This window comes from Mobula hypostoma, chromosome X2, assembly GCF_963921235.1.
Source record: "Mobula hypostoma chromosome X2, sMobHyp1.1, whole genome shotgun sequence".
Lineage (NCBI taxonomy): Eukaryota > Metazoa > Chordata > Chondrichthyes > Myliobatiformes > Myliobatidae > Mobula > Mobula hypostoma.
This window is the reverse complement of record NC_086129.1, coordinates 6,434,982-6,449,722: the sequence shown is the minus strand read 5'-3', so window position 1 is coordinate 6,449,722 and position 14,741 is coordinate 6,434,982. Positions and strand designations below refer to the sequence as shown.

The 14,741-nt window shown below is 43.8% G+C and overlaps 1 protein-coding gene across 1 annotated transcript in view; it reads right to left on the bottom strand.

The window, feature by feature from the left end:
- Positions 1-3,228: 3,228 nt before the first annotated feature.
- LOC134340933 (zinc-binding protein A33-like) overlaps positions 3,229-14,741 on the bottom strand; it is a 103,493-nt gene continuing 91,980 nt past the window's right edge. The window contains exon 6 of the mRNA XM_063038534.1: positions 3,229-3,761. Coding sequence (XP_062894604.1) covers positions 3,229-3,761 — 533 coding nt within the window. The remainder of the gene's footprint in view (positions 3,762-14,741) is intronic.

The following is a 14,741-nucleotide window of genomic DNA, read 5'->3' as shown; positions in this document are numbered from 1 at the left end:
GCTTATTCAGAAAGTCAGAATGCATGGGATCCAGGGGAGGTTTGGCCAGGTGGATTCAGAATTGGCTTGCCTGCAGAAGGCAGAGCGTCGTGGTAGAGGGAGTACATTCAAATTGGAGGATTGTGACTAGTTGTGTCCCACAAGGATCTGTTCTGGGATCTCTACTTTTCGTGACTTTTAAGAACGACCTGGATGTTGGGGAAGAAGGGTGGGTTGCCAAGTTTGCAGACGACACAAAGGTTAGTGGTGTTGTAGATAGTGTAGGGGATTGTTAAAGATTGCAGAGACACATTGATAGGATGCAGAAGTGGGCTGAGAAGTGGCAGATGGAGTTCAACCCGGAGAAGTGTGAGGTGGTACACTTTGGACGGACAAACTCCAAGGCAGAGTACAAAGTAAATGGCAGGATACTTGGTGGTGTGGAGGAGCAGAGGGATCTGGGGGTACATGTCAACAGATCCCTGAAAGTTGCCTCACAGGTGGATAGGGCAGTTAAGAAAGCTTATGGTGTGTTAGCTTTCATAAGTCGAGGGATAGAGTTTAAGAGTCACGATGTAATGATGCAGCTCTATAAAACTCTGGTTTGGCCACACTTGGAGTTCTGTGTCCAGTTCTGGTCGCCTCACTATAGGAAGTATGTGGAAGCATTGGAAAGGGTACAGAGGAGATTTACCAGGATGCTGCCTGGTTTAGTAGAGTATGCATTATGATCAGAGATTAAGTGAACTAGGGCTTTACTCTTTGGAGAGAAGGAGGATGAGAGGAGACATGATAGAGGTGTACAAGATAATAAGAGGAATAGATAGAGTGGATAGCCAGCGCCTCTTCCCCAGGGCACCACTGCTCAATACAAGAGGATGTGGCTTTAAGTTAAGGGGTGGAAAGTTCAAGGGGGATATTAGAGGAAGGTTTTTCACTCAGAGAGTGGTTGGTGTGTGGAATGCACTGCCTGAGTCAGTGGTGGAGGCAGATACACTAGTGAAGTTTAAGAGACTACTAGACAGGTATATGGAGGAATTGAAGGTGGGGGCTTATATGGAGGCAGGGTTTGAGGGTCAGCACAACATTGTGGGCCGAAGGGCCTGTACTGTGCTGTACTATTCTATGTTCTATATGTCCCACTGTATCTTTATCACTAACCTCACCTTGTTTCTTCCAATGGTTTTAGCTGATTTTAGGTTACATGATTGGATTTGGTTCTGCTGGAGCGGCTGTTAGTTCATGAGTATATTAGTGAACATTATTATCATACAGTAACCATTTCTACAGATGGATTGAAACATAATTTAACTGGGAATGTTGGTGTGTCTGTTTTCTTTTTGTGTGTGTCTGAATTGCAGGTACCGTAATGATAAAAGAAAAATGACTTACCAGCTATTTATCGGTATATGAAGCAGAATTGTTTGCCATCATTTTAGGCTTACAGTGGGTGGAGGAAATTAGTCCTTGACAAATTTGTTCAGTGTTTGATGAGCCTTTTCAGGTTTGATAAGCCTTAAAACAGGTCATTCTATCAGTGTGTCAGATTGACTTTTGGAAACTCATCAAGCAGTATTTCATGTACAAAGTTCGGTTTATATGTCTGCACCTTATGGGCCCTGCACAGCGCACTATTGAGGGAAATGATGGGGTTGACTGTTTAGCAACAAAAGCTGTTAAAAGTTCAACTGTGGATATAGACTTTCCACTTAGCAAATCAGAATCTAAGATTTAAGAATTAGTGACTTATGGCAAGACTTGTAGGACAATGGACATAAGGACAGACACCTTTACAGAATACATAAACCTGTTGGGTTTATAGAAGAAGGGTTTAAAACGAAAAGGGATGGAATTATATTGACACGACTTAGAATTGCCCACATGATGGTTAATTATACCTTGTATCTAATTGAAAACTCCATTCTGTGTCGTGTACATTTTGTAATTATGAAACTGTTACACACATACTATTTCAGTGTGAAGCATATAAGGCTGAAAAATCAATTGCAGTCTCAGTACAAATCTTTGGGTGGGCTTTTCATAGTTTTCAGATAAAACTTTATTAATTTATGGGAGTGACTTTAAGTTAATTCGCAATCTGGAGCTGGAAAAGGCATGTAATAATGGTAATGTCAGAATTGTTTAGGGAGACATCGATATGCAATGGGGTTGGGAAAATCAGGTTGGATTCAAATCTCAAAAGAGGGAATTTCTTGAATGCCTACAAGGCGGCTTTTTAGATCAACTTGTGTTGGGGCCTACTTGGGGAAAGTCCATCTCAGATTGGGTTTTGTGTAATAATCCTGACCCTATTCGGGAAATTAAAGTAAAAGAACCCTTAGGAAGCAGTGATCATAGTATAATTGAATTCATTCTGCAATTTCATCGGGAGAAACCTAAGTCACATGTATCAGTCTCGCAATGGAATAAAGGGAATTACAGAGGCATGAGAGAGGAACTTGCCCAGGTGAATTGGAGGAGGATACTGGTGGGATGACGGTGAACAGAGGTGGCTGAAGCATCTGGGAACAGTTTACAAGGAGCAGGATAGACATGTCCCACAGAAGGAGTTCTCAAATGACAGGTGTAGGCATCCAAAGCTGACAAGGGAAGTTAAGGACACCGTAAAATCTGTGGAAATGGCATATAAGGAAGCAAAGGTGAGTGGGGTTGGATTATTGGGATGTTTTTAAAATCTAAGTAAGAGCAAATTAAAAACCCGTTTAAGGAGGGATATTTTCAGGCAGAGTCGTAAACCTGTGGAATGCTCTGCCACAGACTGCGGTGGAGGCCAATTCTGTGGGTATATTTAAGGCGAAAGTTGATCATTTCTGATCGATCAGGCCATCAAATGATATGCCGAGAAGGCAGGTGTATGGGGTTGAGTGGGATCCGGGATCAGCCAGGATTGAATGCCGGAGCAGAGTCGATGGGCTGAACAGCCTAATTCTGCTCCTGTGTGTTATGGTCTGACCAAGATTCACCCTGACCCCCCTCTCCCAGTCAGCAGCACCCCCACCTGTCCCATTTAACCTGTCTCAGTGCGGGTGTACTTTAGGACCCGGGGGAGCTCAGGACCCGCCGCCCGCGGCTGCTGCTGAATCCGCGGTGTTTCTGTTCTGTTGTTGGATGCGGTGAACGAGTTAAAATTAACGGATCGATAATTCTCATCTCTTGTTTATTTCACTCTCCGGACATTTATATTTACAGGGACTTTACTCTTGATGCCGGTCCCGGAACCCGACCCGTTTACACACCCGGAGCGGAACCGGAGTAGATTCTCAGCCACTGGTTTCCATCCCAAGTCATGAAGAAAGGATAAAGTTTCCCCGTGAATTTATTCCCAGTGAAGGTGTGGAGATGGGACTTGGTCTCTGCGTTGTAAAACGAAACTGTCCCGGACTGGTAACTGAGATAAACTCCCACCCTCCCGGGGATGGGACCGGCAGGAAGACGGGACTCGGGGGAGGTGAGAACCTTCATCACATCATAAAACCACCCGATGACCCAGAATCCGGTCTCCGGACTCAGTCTGACTCCTCCCTTCCTCTCCACAGACTCTGCGGCAACTCCCAGACCCCAGCCCCGATTCCCCACCACATCCACCTCCCAGTAATGTCTCCCCGATGTGAATCCCGCCGATGCCAGCCCACAAGCCCAGAATGTGAATCTCTTCCCGGTGTCAGGGAGATCCCTCCGGGTCCCGGTGAATCTCACACTCTTCCGATCCTCAGACACCTCGAGCCACGGATTCGCCGTTTCAGCATCCAGGGTGAGAGAGACTGGGGGGAGAAGCAGAGAATTAGAGAGTCCCCGGGGATCGGGGGGAGACTCGGGCAGCGCGGCCCCGGGAATCGGGAGGAGACTCGGGCAATGCAGCTCTGGGACCGGTGGAAAGGCCAACGGATCTCAGGTGAGGTCGGGTGGCCGACATGAACCTTTCCTGTGATTTGACCCAACGGAAGTGGATGGACAACTATTGTTTTCTGCTGGACGGAGAGCAGAGATTTCCCGATCAAACAGACACAAACTGCTGGAGGAACGGAGTGGGTCAGGCAGCATATGTGGAGAGCGATTAACAGTCTACATTTCAGATCGAGATCCACCCCCAAAATAGTAATGAATAAGGGAGATAGACAGCAGAAACAAGTGCGGCAAAGGGGTGGATTAAGATAGGAAGGGGGTGGGTGAATGGATTTAAACAGCCGTCACAGAGGTTCTTCGGCCCAACTTGTTCGTGCCGACCAATTGCTTTAATGAACTAGTTCCATTTGCCCATTATTCCTTTCCACCTTTCTTATCCACATACCTGCGAAGATGAATTTTAAAACATTGTAACTGAACCCACCTCTACAATTGATCATGGGCCCGGTCTAAACAGAGATAACCCTCTTCCCTGTCCACTATACCATGTATTTTATTGTCACCCACAGACCTACTAACAATGTCACCAATATCATACAAATCATTAACATGAATGACAAACAACCGTGGCCCCAGCACCGTCCTCTCCAGGAACAGGCCTCCAGTCCTCTGGTTTGAGAGACACTTGGACAGACACTTCAATAGGCAAGGCACAGAAGGAGACTGACCTAATGCCGGCCAATGGGATGATGTAGATGGGTAAATAGGTCAGCACGAAGGTGATGGGTTGAAGGGCATATTTCTATGCTGTACGACGATGGCTCTGTGATTTTAAATGCACTGAATGTCTGTGAGCCCACTCCCACCCATGCCGTGCAGAAAATCCCAAAGAGACAGTAACCCCTGAACCTTGACACATCAGACAGAGGAAACATCCTCACTCTATCCTGCCTGTTGACTCCTGGAGGAATTTTGTATTTTCCTGAGATCTCCTCTCATTCTTCCAAACAGGGAACAGAGAACAGTACAGCACAGGAACTGACCCTTCATTCAATGTTAACATTCATTTGTGAGTGTGAAGTGAGGGAGTGTGAAGGTTCGAAACAGTAAAGGAGGTAATAATGGGAACCAGCAGGGGAGCGATAAACGGCAGATTGAACCAGAACCAGGTGGGGGAGGGGTGCAAAGCCTGTGGGTGAACTGTGTGTGTAGATATAACGAGAAGGTGGCGGGGGATAAAGATGGGAGATGGGGATCCCTTTGTCCCCTTTCCCACAGCCCCATCACCCGCAGCCCCTCATTAGGACACGGGAAGAATTTGCAGTGACCCTGAAGCAGCACAGGTTCTGATGAAGTGTTTCGTCCCCAACTGTCGACTGTTTACTCTTTTCCACAGATGCTTTCTGGACTGCTGAGTTCCTCCAGCATTTTGTGTGTGTTGCTCTGCTTTAAGTATACTTAATTAGTTAAGTAGCCTATGGCAGATTCACTATTCTGTGTTTAAAGGAATTCCTTCTCATCCTCTAGTCGGAGGATGAGCCTTCTGTCCTCGACCCATCCACTAAAGGAAACATCCTCCCGACATCAGCTCTCTCTAGCTAGATTTCAGAGAGATCAGGCTGAGACCCTTCATCAGGGCCTGTGTTGCTTGCGTTACCAGCATCCGCAGACTTTCTCGTGTGTGATTGTTAAAGCAAGAGTTGACAGGTAAACTTGTTGATTAGTCAGGGCATCAAAGGTTATGGGGAGGAGGTGGGAGAATAGGGTTGAGAGGGATTCTTCTCCACTCCTGTGAGTACAGTCCCAGAACCATCAATCACTCCTCATATATCAACTCTTTCATTCTCGAATCATTCTTGTGAACCTCCTGGACCCTCTCCAATGCCAGCACCACTTTTCCAATATAAGAGACCCAAAACTGCTCACAATATTCCAGTGTGGTCTGACTAATGCCTTATAAAACCTCAGAATTACACCCTTGCTCTTGTATTCTAATCCTCTCGAAATGAATGTTCACATTGAGTTTGCCAATCTTACCACTGACACACACTGCAAGTTAACCTTTAGGGAATCCTGCACAAGGACACACAAGTTTGTGCATCTGATTTTTAAAATTTCCCCCTGTTTACAAAATCATCTATGCCTTTATTCCTTCTACCAAAGTGAATGCATGACTTGTCTTAGAACCATAGAACATTACAGCACAGAAACAGGCCTTTTGGCCCTTCTTGGCTGTGCCGAACCATTTTTCTGCTCAGTTCCACTGACCTGCACCTGGGCCATGCCCCTCCATATACCTCTCGTGCCCAAGACTTTCTTAAATGTTAAAAGTGAGCCCGCATTTACCACTTCATCTGGCAGCTCATTCCACACTTTCAGCACTCTGTGTGAAGAAGCCCCCCTAATGTTCCCTTTAAACTTTTCCCCCTTCACCCTTAACCCATGTCCTCTGTTTTTTTTTCTCCCCTTGCCTCAGTGGAAAAAGCCTGTTTGCATTCACTCTATCTGTACCCATCATAATTTTATATACCTCTATCAAATCTCCCCTCATTCTTCTACGCTCCAGGGATTAAAGCCCTAACCTATTCAACCTTTCTCTGTAACTCAGTTTCTCAAGTCCCGGCAACATCCTTGTAAACCTTCTCTGCACTCTTTCAATCTTAATAATATCCTTCCTGTAATTTGGTGACCAAAACTGTACACAATACTCCAAATACGGCCTCACCAATGCCTTATACAACCTCACCATAACATTCCAACTCTTATACTCAATACTTTAATATATAAAGGCCAATGTACCAAAAGCTCTATTTAAGGCCTTATCTACCAGTGACACCACTTTCAGGGAATTTTGTATCTGTATTCCCATATCCCTCTGTTCTACTGCACTCCTCAGTGCCATACCATTTACCCGGTATGCTCTGCCTTGGTTTGTCCTTCCAAAGTCCAATGCCTCACACTTGTCTGTATTAAATTCCATCTGCCATTTTTCAGCCCATTTTTTCAGCTGGTCCAAATCCCTCTGCAAGCTTTGAAAACCATCCTCACTGTCCACTACACCTCTAAGCTTTGTATCATCAGCAAATTTGCTGATACAATTTACCACACAATTATCCAGATCATTGATAAGGATGAAAAATAACAATGGAGCCAGCACTGATCCATATAACAATTACAGCACAGAAACAGGCCATCTCGGCTCTTCTAGTCCAAGCCAAACGCTTACTCTCACCTAGTCCCACCGACCTGCACTCAGCCCATAGCCCTCCATTCCTTTCCTGTCCATATAGCTATCCAATTTTACTTTAAATGACAATATCAAACCTGCCTCTTCCACTTCTGCTGGGAGCTCGTTCCACACAGCTACCAAGCTACCCATCTCTGAGTAAAGAAGTTCCCCCTCATGTTTCCCCTAAACTTTTGCCCCCAACTCTTAACTCATGTCCTCTTGTTTGAATCTTCCCTACTCTCAATGGAAAAAGCCTATCTATGTCAATTTTATCTATCCCACTCATCATTTTACATACCTCTATTAAGAACCCCCTCAACCTTCTACGCTCCAAAGAATAAAGACCCAACTTGTTCAACCTTTCTCTGTAACTTAGGTGCTGAAACCCAGGTAACATTCTAGTAAATCTTCTCTGCACTGCCTCTATTTTGTTGACACCTGTCCTATAATTCCGTGACCAGAACTGTACACAATACTCCAAATTTTGCCTCACCAACACCTTGTACAATTTTAACATTACATACCAACTCCTATACTCAATGCTCTGATTTATAAAAGCCAGTATAACAAAAGCTTTCTTCACCAGCGTATCCACATGAGATTCCTCCTTCGGGGAACTATGCACCATTATTCCTAGATCCCTCTGTTCTCCTGCATTCTTCAATCCCTACCATTTACCATGTGTTTTATTTTGATTATTCCCACCAAAATGTAGCACATCACATATATATCAGCATTAAACTTCATCTGCCATCTTTCAGCCCACTCCTCTAACTGGTTCAAATCTCTCTGCACGCTTTGAAAACCTACTTCATTATCCACAATGCCACCTATCTTAGTATCATCTGCATACTTACTAATCCAATATATCACCCCATTATCCAGATCATTAATGTATATGACAAACAACATTGGACCCAGTACAGATCCCTGAGGCACACCACTTGTCACTGGCCTCCAATCTGACAAACAGTTATCCACCACCACTCTCTGGCGTCTCCTATCCAGCCACTGCTGAATCCATTTTACTACTTCAATATTAATACCTAACGATTGAACCTTCCTAACTAACCTTCCGTGTGGAACCTTGTCAAAGGCCTTACTGAAGTCCATATAGACAACATCCTCTGCTTTATCCTCATCAACTTTCCTGGTAACCTCTTCAAAAAATTCAGTAAGATTTGTCAAACATGACCTTCCACACACAAATCCATGTTGACTGTTCCTAATCAGACACTGTCTATCTAGATAGTTATATATACCATCTCTAAGAATACTTTCCATCAATTTACCCACCACTGATGTCAAATTCACAGGCCGATAATTGCTAGGTTTACTCTTAGAACCCTTTTTAAACAATGGAACAACATGAGCAATATGCCAATCCTCCGGCACCATCCCTGTTTCTAATGACATTTGAAATATTTCTGTCAGAGCCCCTTCTATTTCTACACTTACTTCCCTCTAGGTCCTAGGGATTATCCTATCAGGACCTGGAGACTTATTAACTTGTATATTCCTTAAAAACACCAGTACTTCCTCTTCTTTATTCATCATAGTTTCCATAACTTCCCTAACTGTTTCCCTTGCCTTACACAATTCAATATCTTTCTCCTTAGTGAATACCGAAGAAAAGAAATTGTTTAAAATCTCCCCCATCTCTTTTGATTCCACACATAGCCGTCCACTCTGATTCTCCAAGGGACCAATTTTATCCCTCACTATCCTTTTGCTATTAATATAACTGTAGAAACCCTTTGGATTTATTTTCTCTTTACTTGCTGAAGCAAACTCGTATCTTCTTTTAGCTTTTCTAATTTCTTTCTGATGATTCTTTTTACATTCTTTGTTTACATTTTTACAGATCCCTGTTGCACACCACTAATTACAGGCCTCCACTCAGAGAAGCAATCCTCCACTACCACTCTCTGGCTTCTTCCATTGAACCAATGTCTAATCTAATTTACTACCTCTCCATGTATACGTGGCGTCTGAATCTTCCGAACTAACCTGCCATGTGGGACCTTGTCCCTACTCGATAATCTTTGCCCAGTTTCCTCATCTCGCTATGTCCAGATTCTGAGTTTATACAGCACTACTTGTCCCTTCACCTATCTTCATATCATCTGCAAGCTTGGCCACAAAGACAAGAATCCTTTCATCCAAATCATTCTTTTTTCTACGTTGGCTTTGTGTTCCTCGAAGAATTCCAACAGATTTGTCAGGCAAGATTTCCCTTTCAGGGAAGGCATGCTCTACTTGCCCTATTTTATTATGGGCCTCCATGTACCCAAAAGCTCATCCTTAATACTGGACTCCAACATCTTCCCAAGCACCCCACCTCCAGACTAACACTCCTATAATTTACTTTCCCCAGCTGCTCTCTCTTCATAAAGAGTGAAGTGGCCTTTGCAGTTTCCAGTCGTTCTGAATGACCAAGTATCCAGTGATTCTTGAAAGATCATTCTTAATGCCCCCATATTCTCTTCAGCCAACTCTTTCCAAAAACTGGGCTGTAGTCCATCTGGTCCAGGTACCTTAAGACCATCAATCTTCCCACGCACTTTCTCCTTAGTAACATCAGCAACACTCATTTCTGTCCCCGGACACTCTCACATTTCTGACATACAGCTGGTATCTTCCACAGTGAGGATTGACACAAAATATTAAATAATTACCTCTGGCATGTCTTAATCTCACATTTCTCCTCTCCGGTGGCATTTTCCAGGGGTCCAATATCCACTCTCATCTCTCTTTTACGCTTTACAGTTTTGTGACATCCGAGTATGGTTCGTAAGGTTTCCCTCATATCTCATTTTCTCTCCTTCTGGCTTTGATATTGCTTTGTGTTGATTATCAAAATCTTCTCGATACTCCAAAGTCCTGCTAATTTTTGTTCTATTCTATGCCCTGTCTTTAGCTTTTATGCTGTCTTTGACTTCCCTTATATAATACTACATCATGTTTGGGATTCATCTATCTGAATTGCCCCTGGAACTTCAGGCTTTGCTGTTCTGCTATCATCCCTGCTCGTGTCACCTTTCAATCTACATTGGCTAGCTACTCTCTCAATCCTCTGCAATTATCTTTACTCCTCTCTAATACTGATATATCTGAATTTATCTCCCCCTCAAACTCTGGAGTGAATTCTATCATTTTATGATCACTGCTTCCTAAAGGTTCTTTCACCTTAACCGCCCAAATCATACCTTTACATTATACAAATCCCACTCCAGCCTTGCCTTTCATTGCCTTTCTCCCATTTGGCTCAACTGCAGGTTGTACTAAAAAGCCATCTTGGGGGCATTCTACAAATCCCTCTCTTGGGAGGCAGCACCAACAGGATTTTCCCAATCTACCTGCATGTTGAAATCCCCCATTCCTATCATCACCTTGCCCTTTTTGTCTATCTATGGTGTAATTTGACTCCCATTTTTATCCTTGCTAGTGTTTGGATGCCACATCATCTACCTTATTCCGTATACTGGAGCATTCAAATATAACACCTTCAGTCCTGTATTCATCAGCCTATTCGACACTGTCCACAGGAACTTAAGCCAGGCCTCTGTCACTGATAAACCACACTGGGGGTATTGTCTGCATTTCTGGTTCCCCTAATATGGGGAGGATGTCATTACACTGGACAGGAAGCTTCAGGAGGATGTTACCAGGACTGTGCGGCTTGGTTTAAAAAAGAGAGAGTGGATAAGCTGGGGCTATTTCCCTGGAGTGTAGGATGTTGAGGGTTGACCCCTTATCGAGGTAAATAAATTTATAAGGGCTTAGATAAAGTAAGAGTATTTTTCCCAGAACATGGGAGTGGAGAACCGGAAAGCTCAGATTTAAGGTGAGGGGGATCTATGGGGTAACTTTCTCACAGTTACCCCATAAGAGGTGAATACTTGGAATTTGCTGTCAGCAGAAACTGTTGAAACAGATAAACAGATAATTGAACTATTCTTTTTTAAAAGTTAGACAGGTACACAAATAGGAAATGGTCAGAGGGATATTGGACAAACACACACAAATGGGACCTGTTCAAGGAGACAACTTTGTCTTGCAGACGGATGAAGTGGGCCGTGAGTTCAACATCTGCTAAAGTCCTTCCTAGATCGTCGTCCTGAGGAGTCTCACCCTGGAGTCTGTCTGTGAACTGTTGATGTGACAGAGGGCAGCTCAGAACAGACAGACTGGGTAAGGATGGCTGATTTCATTCCAAAATGGGAATTTGTGCCTGTGATGAAATCTTGACCGACATCAATGCTGATCGGTGTGTCCGGACTCGGTTTCACAATGCTTCAATGCAGTGGTCTGATAACCATAAGACCATAAGACATACGAGCAGAATTAGGCCATTTAGCCCATTGAGTCTGCTCCACCATTCAATCATGGCTAATTCTTTTTCCCCTCCTCAGCCGTACTCCCTGGCCTTCTCACCGTAACCTTTGATGTCGTGTTAATCTAGAACCTAACAAGCTGAACGTTAAACATGAAGAACAACCTGGCCTCCACAGCTGCCTGTTGTATCAAGTTCTGCAAATTCACCACCCTCGGGCTGAAGGAATTCCTCTGCATCTCTGTTTATAAATGGACACCCCTCTATCTTGAGGATCTGCCTTCTTGTCCTACACTCCCCCACCACGGGAAACATCTTTTCCACATCTACTCTGTTTTGGCCTTTCAACATTTGAAACGTTTCAATGAGATACCCCTTCGTCTTTCTAAATTCCAGTCAGTACAGCACAGAGCATTCCAACGTTCCACGTATGATAACCCTTTCATTCCCGGAATCATCCATGTGAACTTCCTCTGAACCCTCTATGATGTCACCACATCTTTTCTCAGATGAGGAGCCCAAAACTGTTCACAATACTCAAGGTGAGGCCTCATCCGTGCCTTATAAAGCCTCAGCATCACCTCCCTGCTCTTGTATTCTAAACCCCTTGAACTGAATGCTAACATTTCCTTTGTCTTCCTCGCCACTGACTCTACCTGCAAGTTAACCTTTCGGGTGTTCTGTAGAAGGACTCCCAAGTCCATTTGCATCTCATATTTTTGGATTTTCTCCCCATATAAAATAAACTGCATATTATGTCCACTACCAAACTGCATGACAATGCATTTTCCAACATTGTATATCATTTGCCACTTGCCCATTCTCCTCATCCAAGTCCTTGTGCAGCCTACCAGTCTGGTCAACACTACCAGCTCCTCCATCAATCTTCATATCATCTGCAAACTTTGCGACAAAGCCACCTATACCATCAGCTAAATCATTGAGGTCTACATAGCATAAAAAGAAGCGGTCCTAATACTGACCCCTGTGGAACACTACTTGTCACTGGCAGCCAACCAAAAAAGCATCCTTGTATTCACATTTGCTGCTTCCTACCAATCAGCTGATGTTCCAACCATGCCAATAACATTTCTGTAATACCGCGGGCTCTTAACTTGGTAAGCAGCCTCATGTGTGCCACCTTGTCAAAGGCCTTTGGAGATTCCAAATATACAACATCCACTACATCCCCTTTATCTATCCTACTTGTAACCTCCTCAAAGAATTCCAACAGGTTGTCAGGCAAGATATTCCCTTAAGGAAGCCATGCTGACTTATCCTATCTTGTCCAGTGTCACCATGTATTCCATAACCTCTTCCTTAATAATTGACACTAACTTCTTCCCAACCACAGAGGTGAGGCTAACTGGTCTATAATTTCCTGTTTGCTGCCTTCCTCTTCCGTTAAAGAGCTGAGTGACATTTGCAATTTTCCAATCCTCTCGAATGAACGGTCGAATGATTTTTGAAAGATCATTGTTTTTGCCTCCACAGTGTCTACCGTTACCTCCTTCAGAACACTAGGATGCAGTTCATCTGGTCCGGGTGACTTATATACCTTTAGGTCTTTCAGCTTTTTGAGCACCCTCTCTATTGTAACAGTAACTGCACTCACTTCTCTTCCCCTGCATCATTCAACACCTTACACAGTGCTAGTGTCTTCCACAGTGAAGACTGATGCAAAATTCTCATTCAGTTCATCTGCCATCTCTTTGTGCCCCGTTATTATGTATCTGGCCTCATTTTCTAGTGGTCATATATCCACACTCATCTGTATTTTATTTTTTACAGTACTTAAAAAGCAATTTGATTTTGTTTGCTAGCTTGTTTTACAACGACGGGTTTGTAAAAAGGGCCCGAAGGATCATTGTAGACCCAAGTCACCCCAACCACAAACTGTACTAGTTGCTACCTTCCGGGAAACGGTACGGTAGCATAAAAGCCAGAACCAACAGGCTCCTGGACAGCTTCTTCCACCAGGCCATCAGACTGATTAACTCGTGCTGAGACAACTGTATTGCTATGTTATATTGACTAGCATGTTGTACATATTATTTGTCGTATGTTACTATAAATTGCACATTGCACATTTCGACAGAGATGTCACGTAAAGATTTTTACTCCTCGTGAATATGAAGGATGTAAGTAATAAAGTCAATTCAATTCAATGTCTTATTTCATTTTTCCCTTCCCAATCATTCTTTCAGTTCCTCGCTCTCTGCAGGTATTTAAATTTTTTCCAACTCTCTGTCTTCCTACTATTTTTTTGCTTTGTTCTATGCCATTCTTTTGCTTGTCTTCCTTGTCAGCCACAGTTATATTATTTTGGCATTTGAGTATTTATTTATCTATGGAATACATCTATCCATCACATTCCTCATTTTCAAAGAAACTGACACCATTTCTGCTCTGCTGTCATTCCTGCCAGCATGTCCTTCCAATTTACTTTGTCCAACTCCTCTCTCATACCTCTGTAATTTCTTCTACTCCTCTAAAATACTGCAACGTCAGACTTTATCCTTATCAAATCTCAAGTTGAACTCAGCCGTGTTGTGAGCATTGCCTCCCAAGGTTTTTTTTTCCCCCTTAAGCTCTCTTGGCACCTCCGGTTCAATACATAACCTCCAATCCAGCAGAGTTGTTCCCCTAGTGGGTTCAACGACAAACTGCTCAAACTGCTCGAAAAGCCATCAGAAAGCATTGAACAAATTCAGTCTCCAGAGATTCATTACAAACCGGGTTTTCCCAATTGATCTGCATGTTGAATTATCCCATGACTAACAAAACATTGTCCCTTTCATCAGCCGTTTCTATTTCCATTTGTAATCTGTGGCCCACTTCCCAGCTACTGTTGGGAGGCCTGTATATGACTGCTATCAGGATACTTTTATCTTTAAAAGTTGCTGGTGAATGCAGCAGGCCAGGCAGCATCTCTAGGAAGAGGTACAGTCAACGTTTTGGGCCGAGACCCTTCGTCACGACTAACTGAAAGAAGAGCTTGTAAGAGATTTGAAAGTGGGAGGGGGAGGGGGAGATCCAAAATGATAGGGGAAGACAGGAGAGGGAGGGATGGAGCTAAGAGCTGGACAAGTGATTCGCAAAAGGGATAGGAAAGGATCATGGGACAGGAGGCCCAGGGAGAAAGAAAGGGGGAGGGGTGAAGCCCAGAGGATGGACAAGATGATGGCATGAACATTGACTTCTCTAACTTCCGTTAATGCCCCTCCTCCCCCTCGTATCCATCCGTTATTTATTACATATATATATTCTTTTTCCTCTCTCTCCTTTTTCTCCCTCTGGCCCTCTCACTATACTCCTTGCCCATCATCTGGG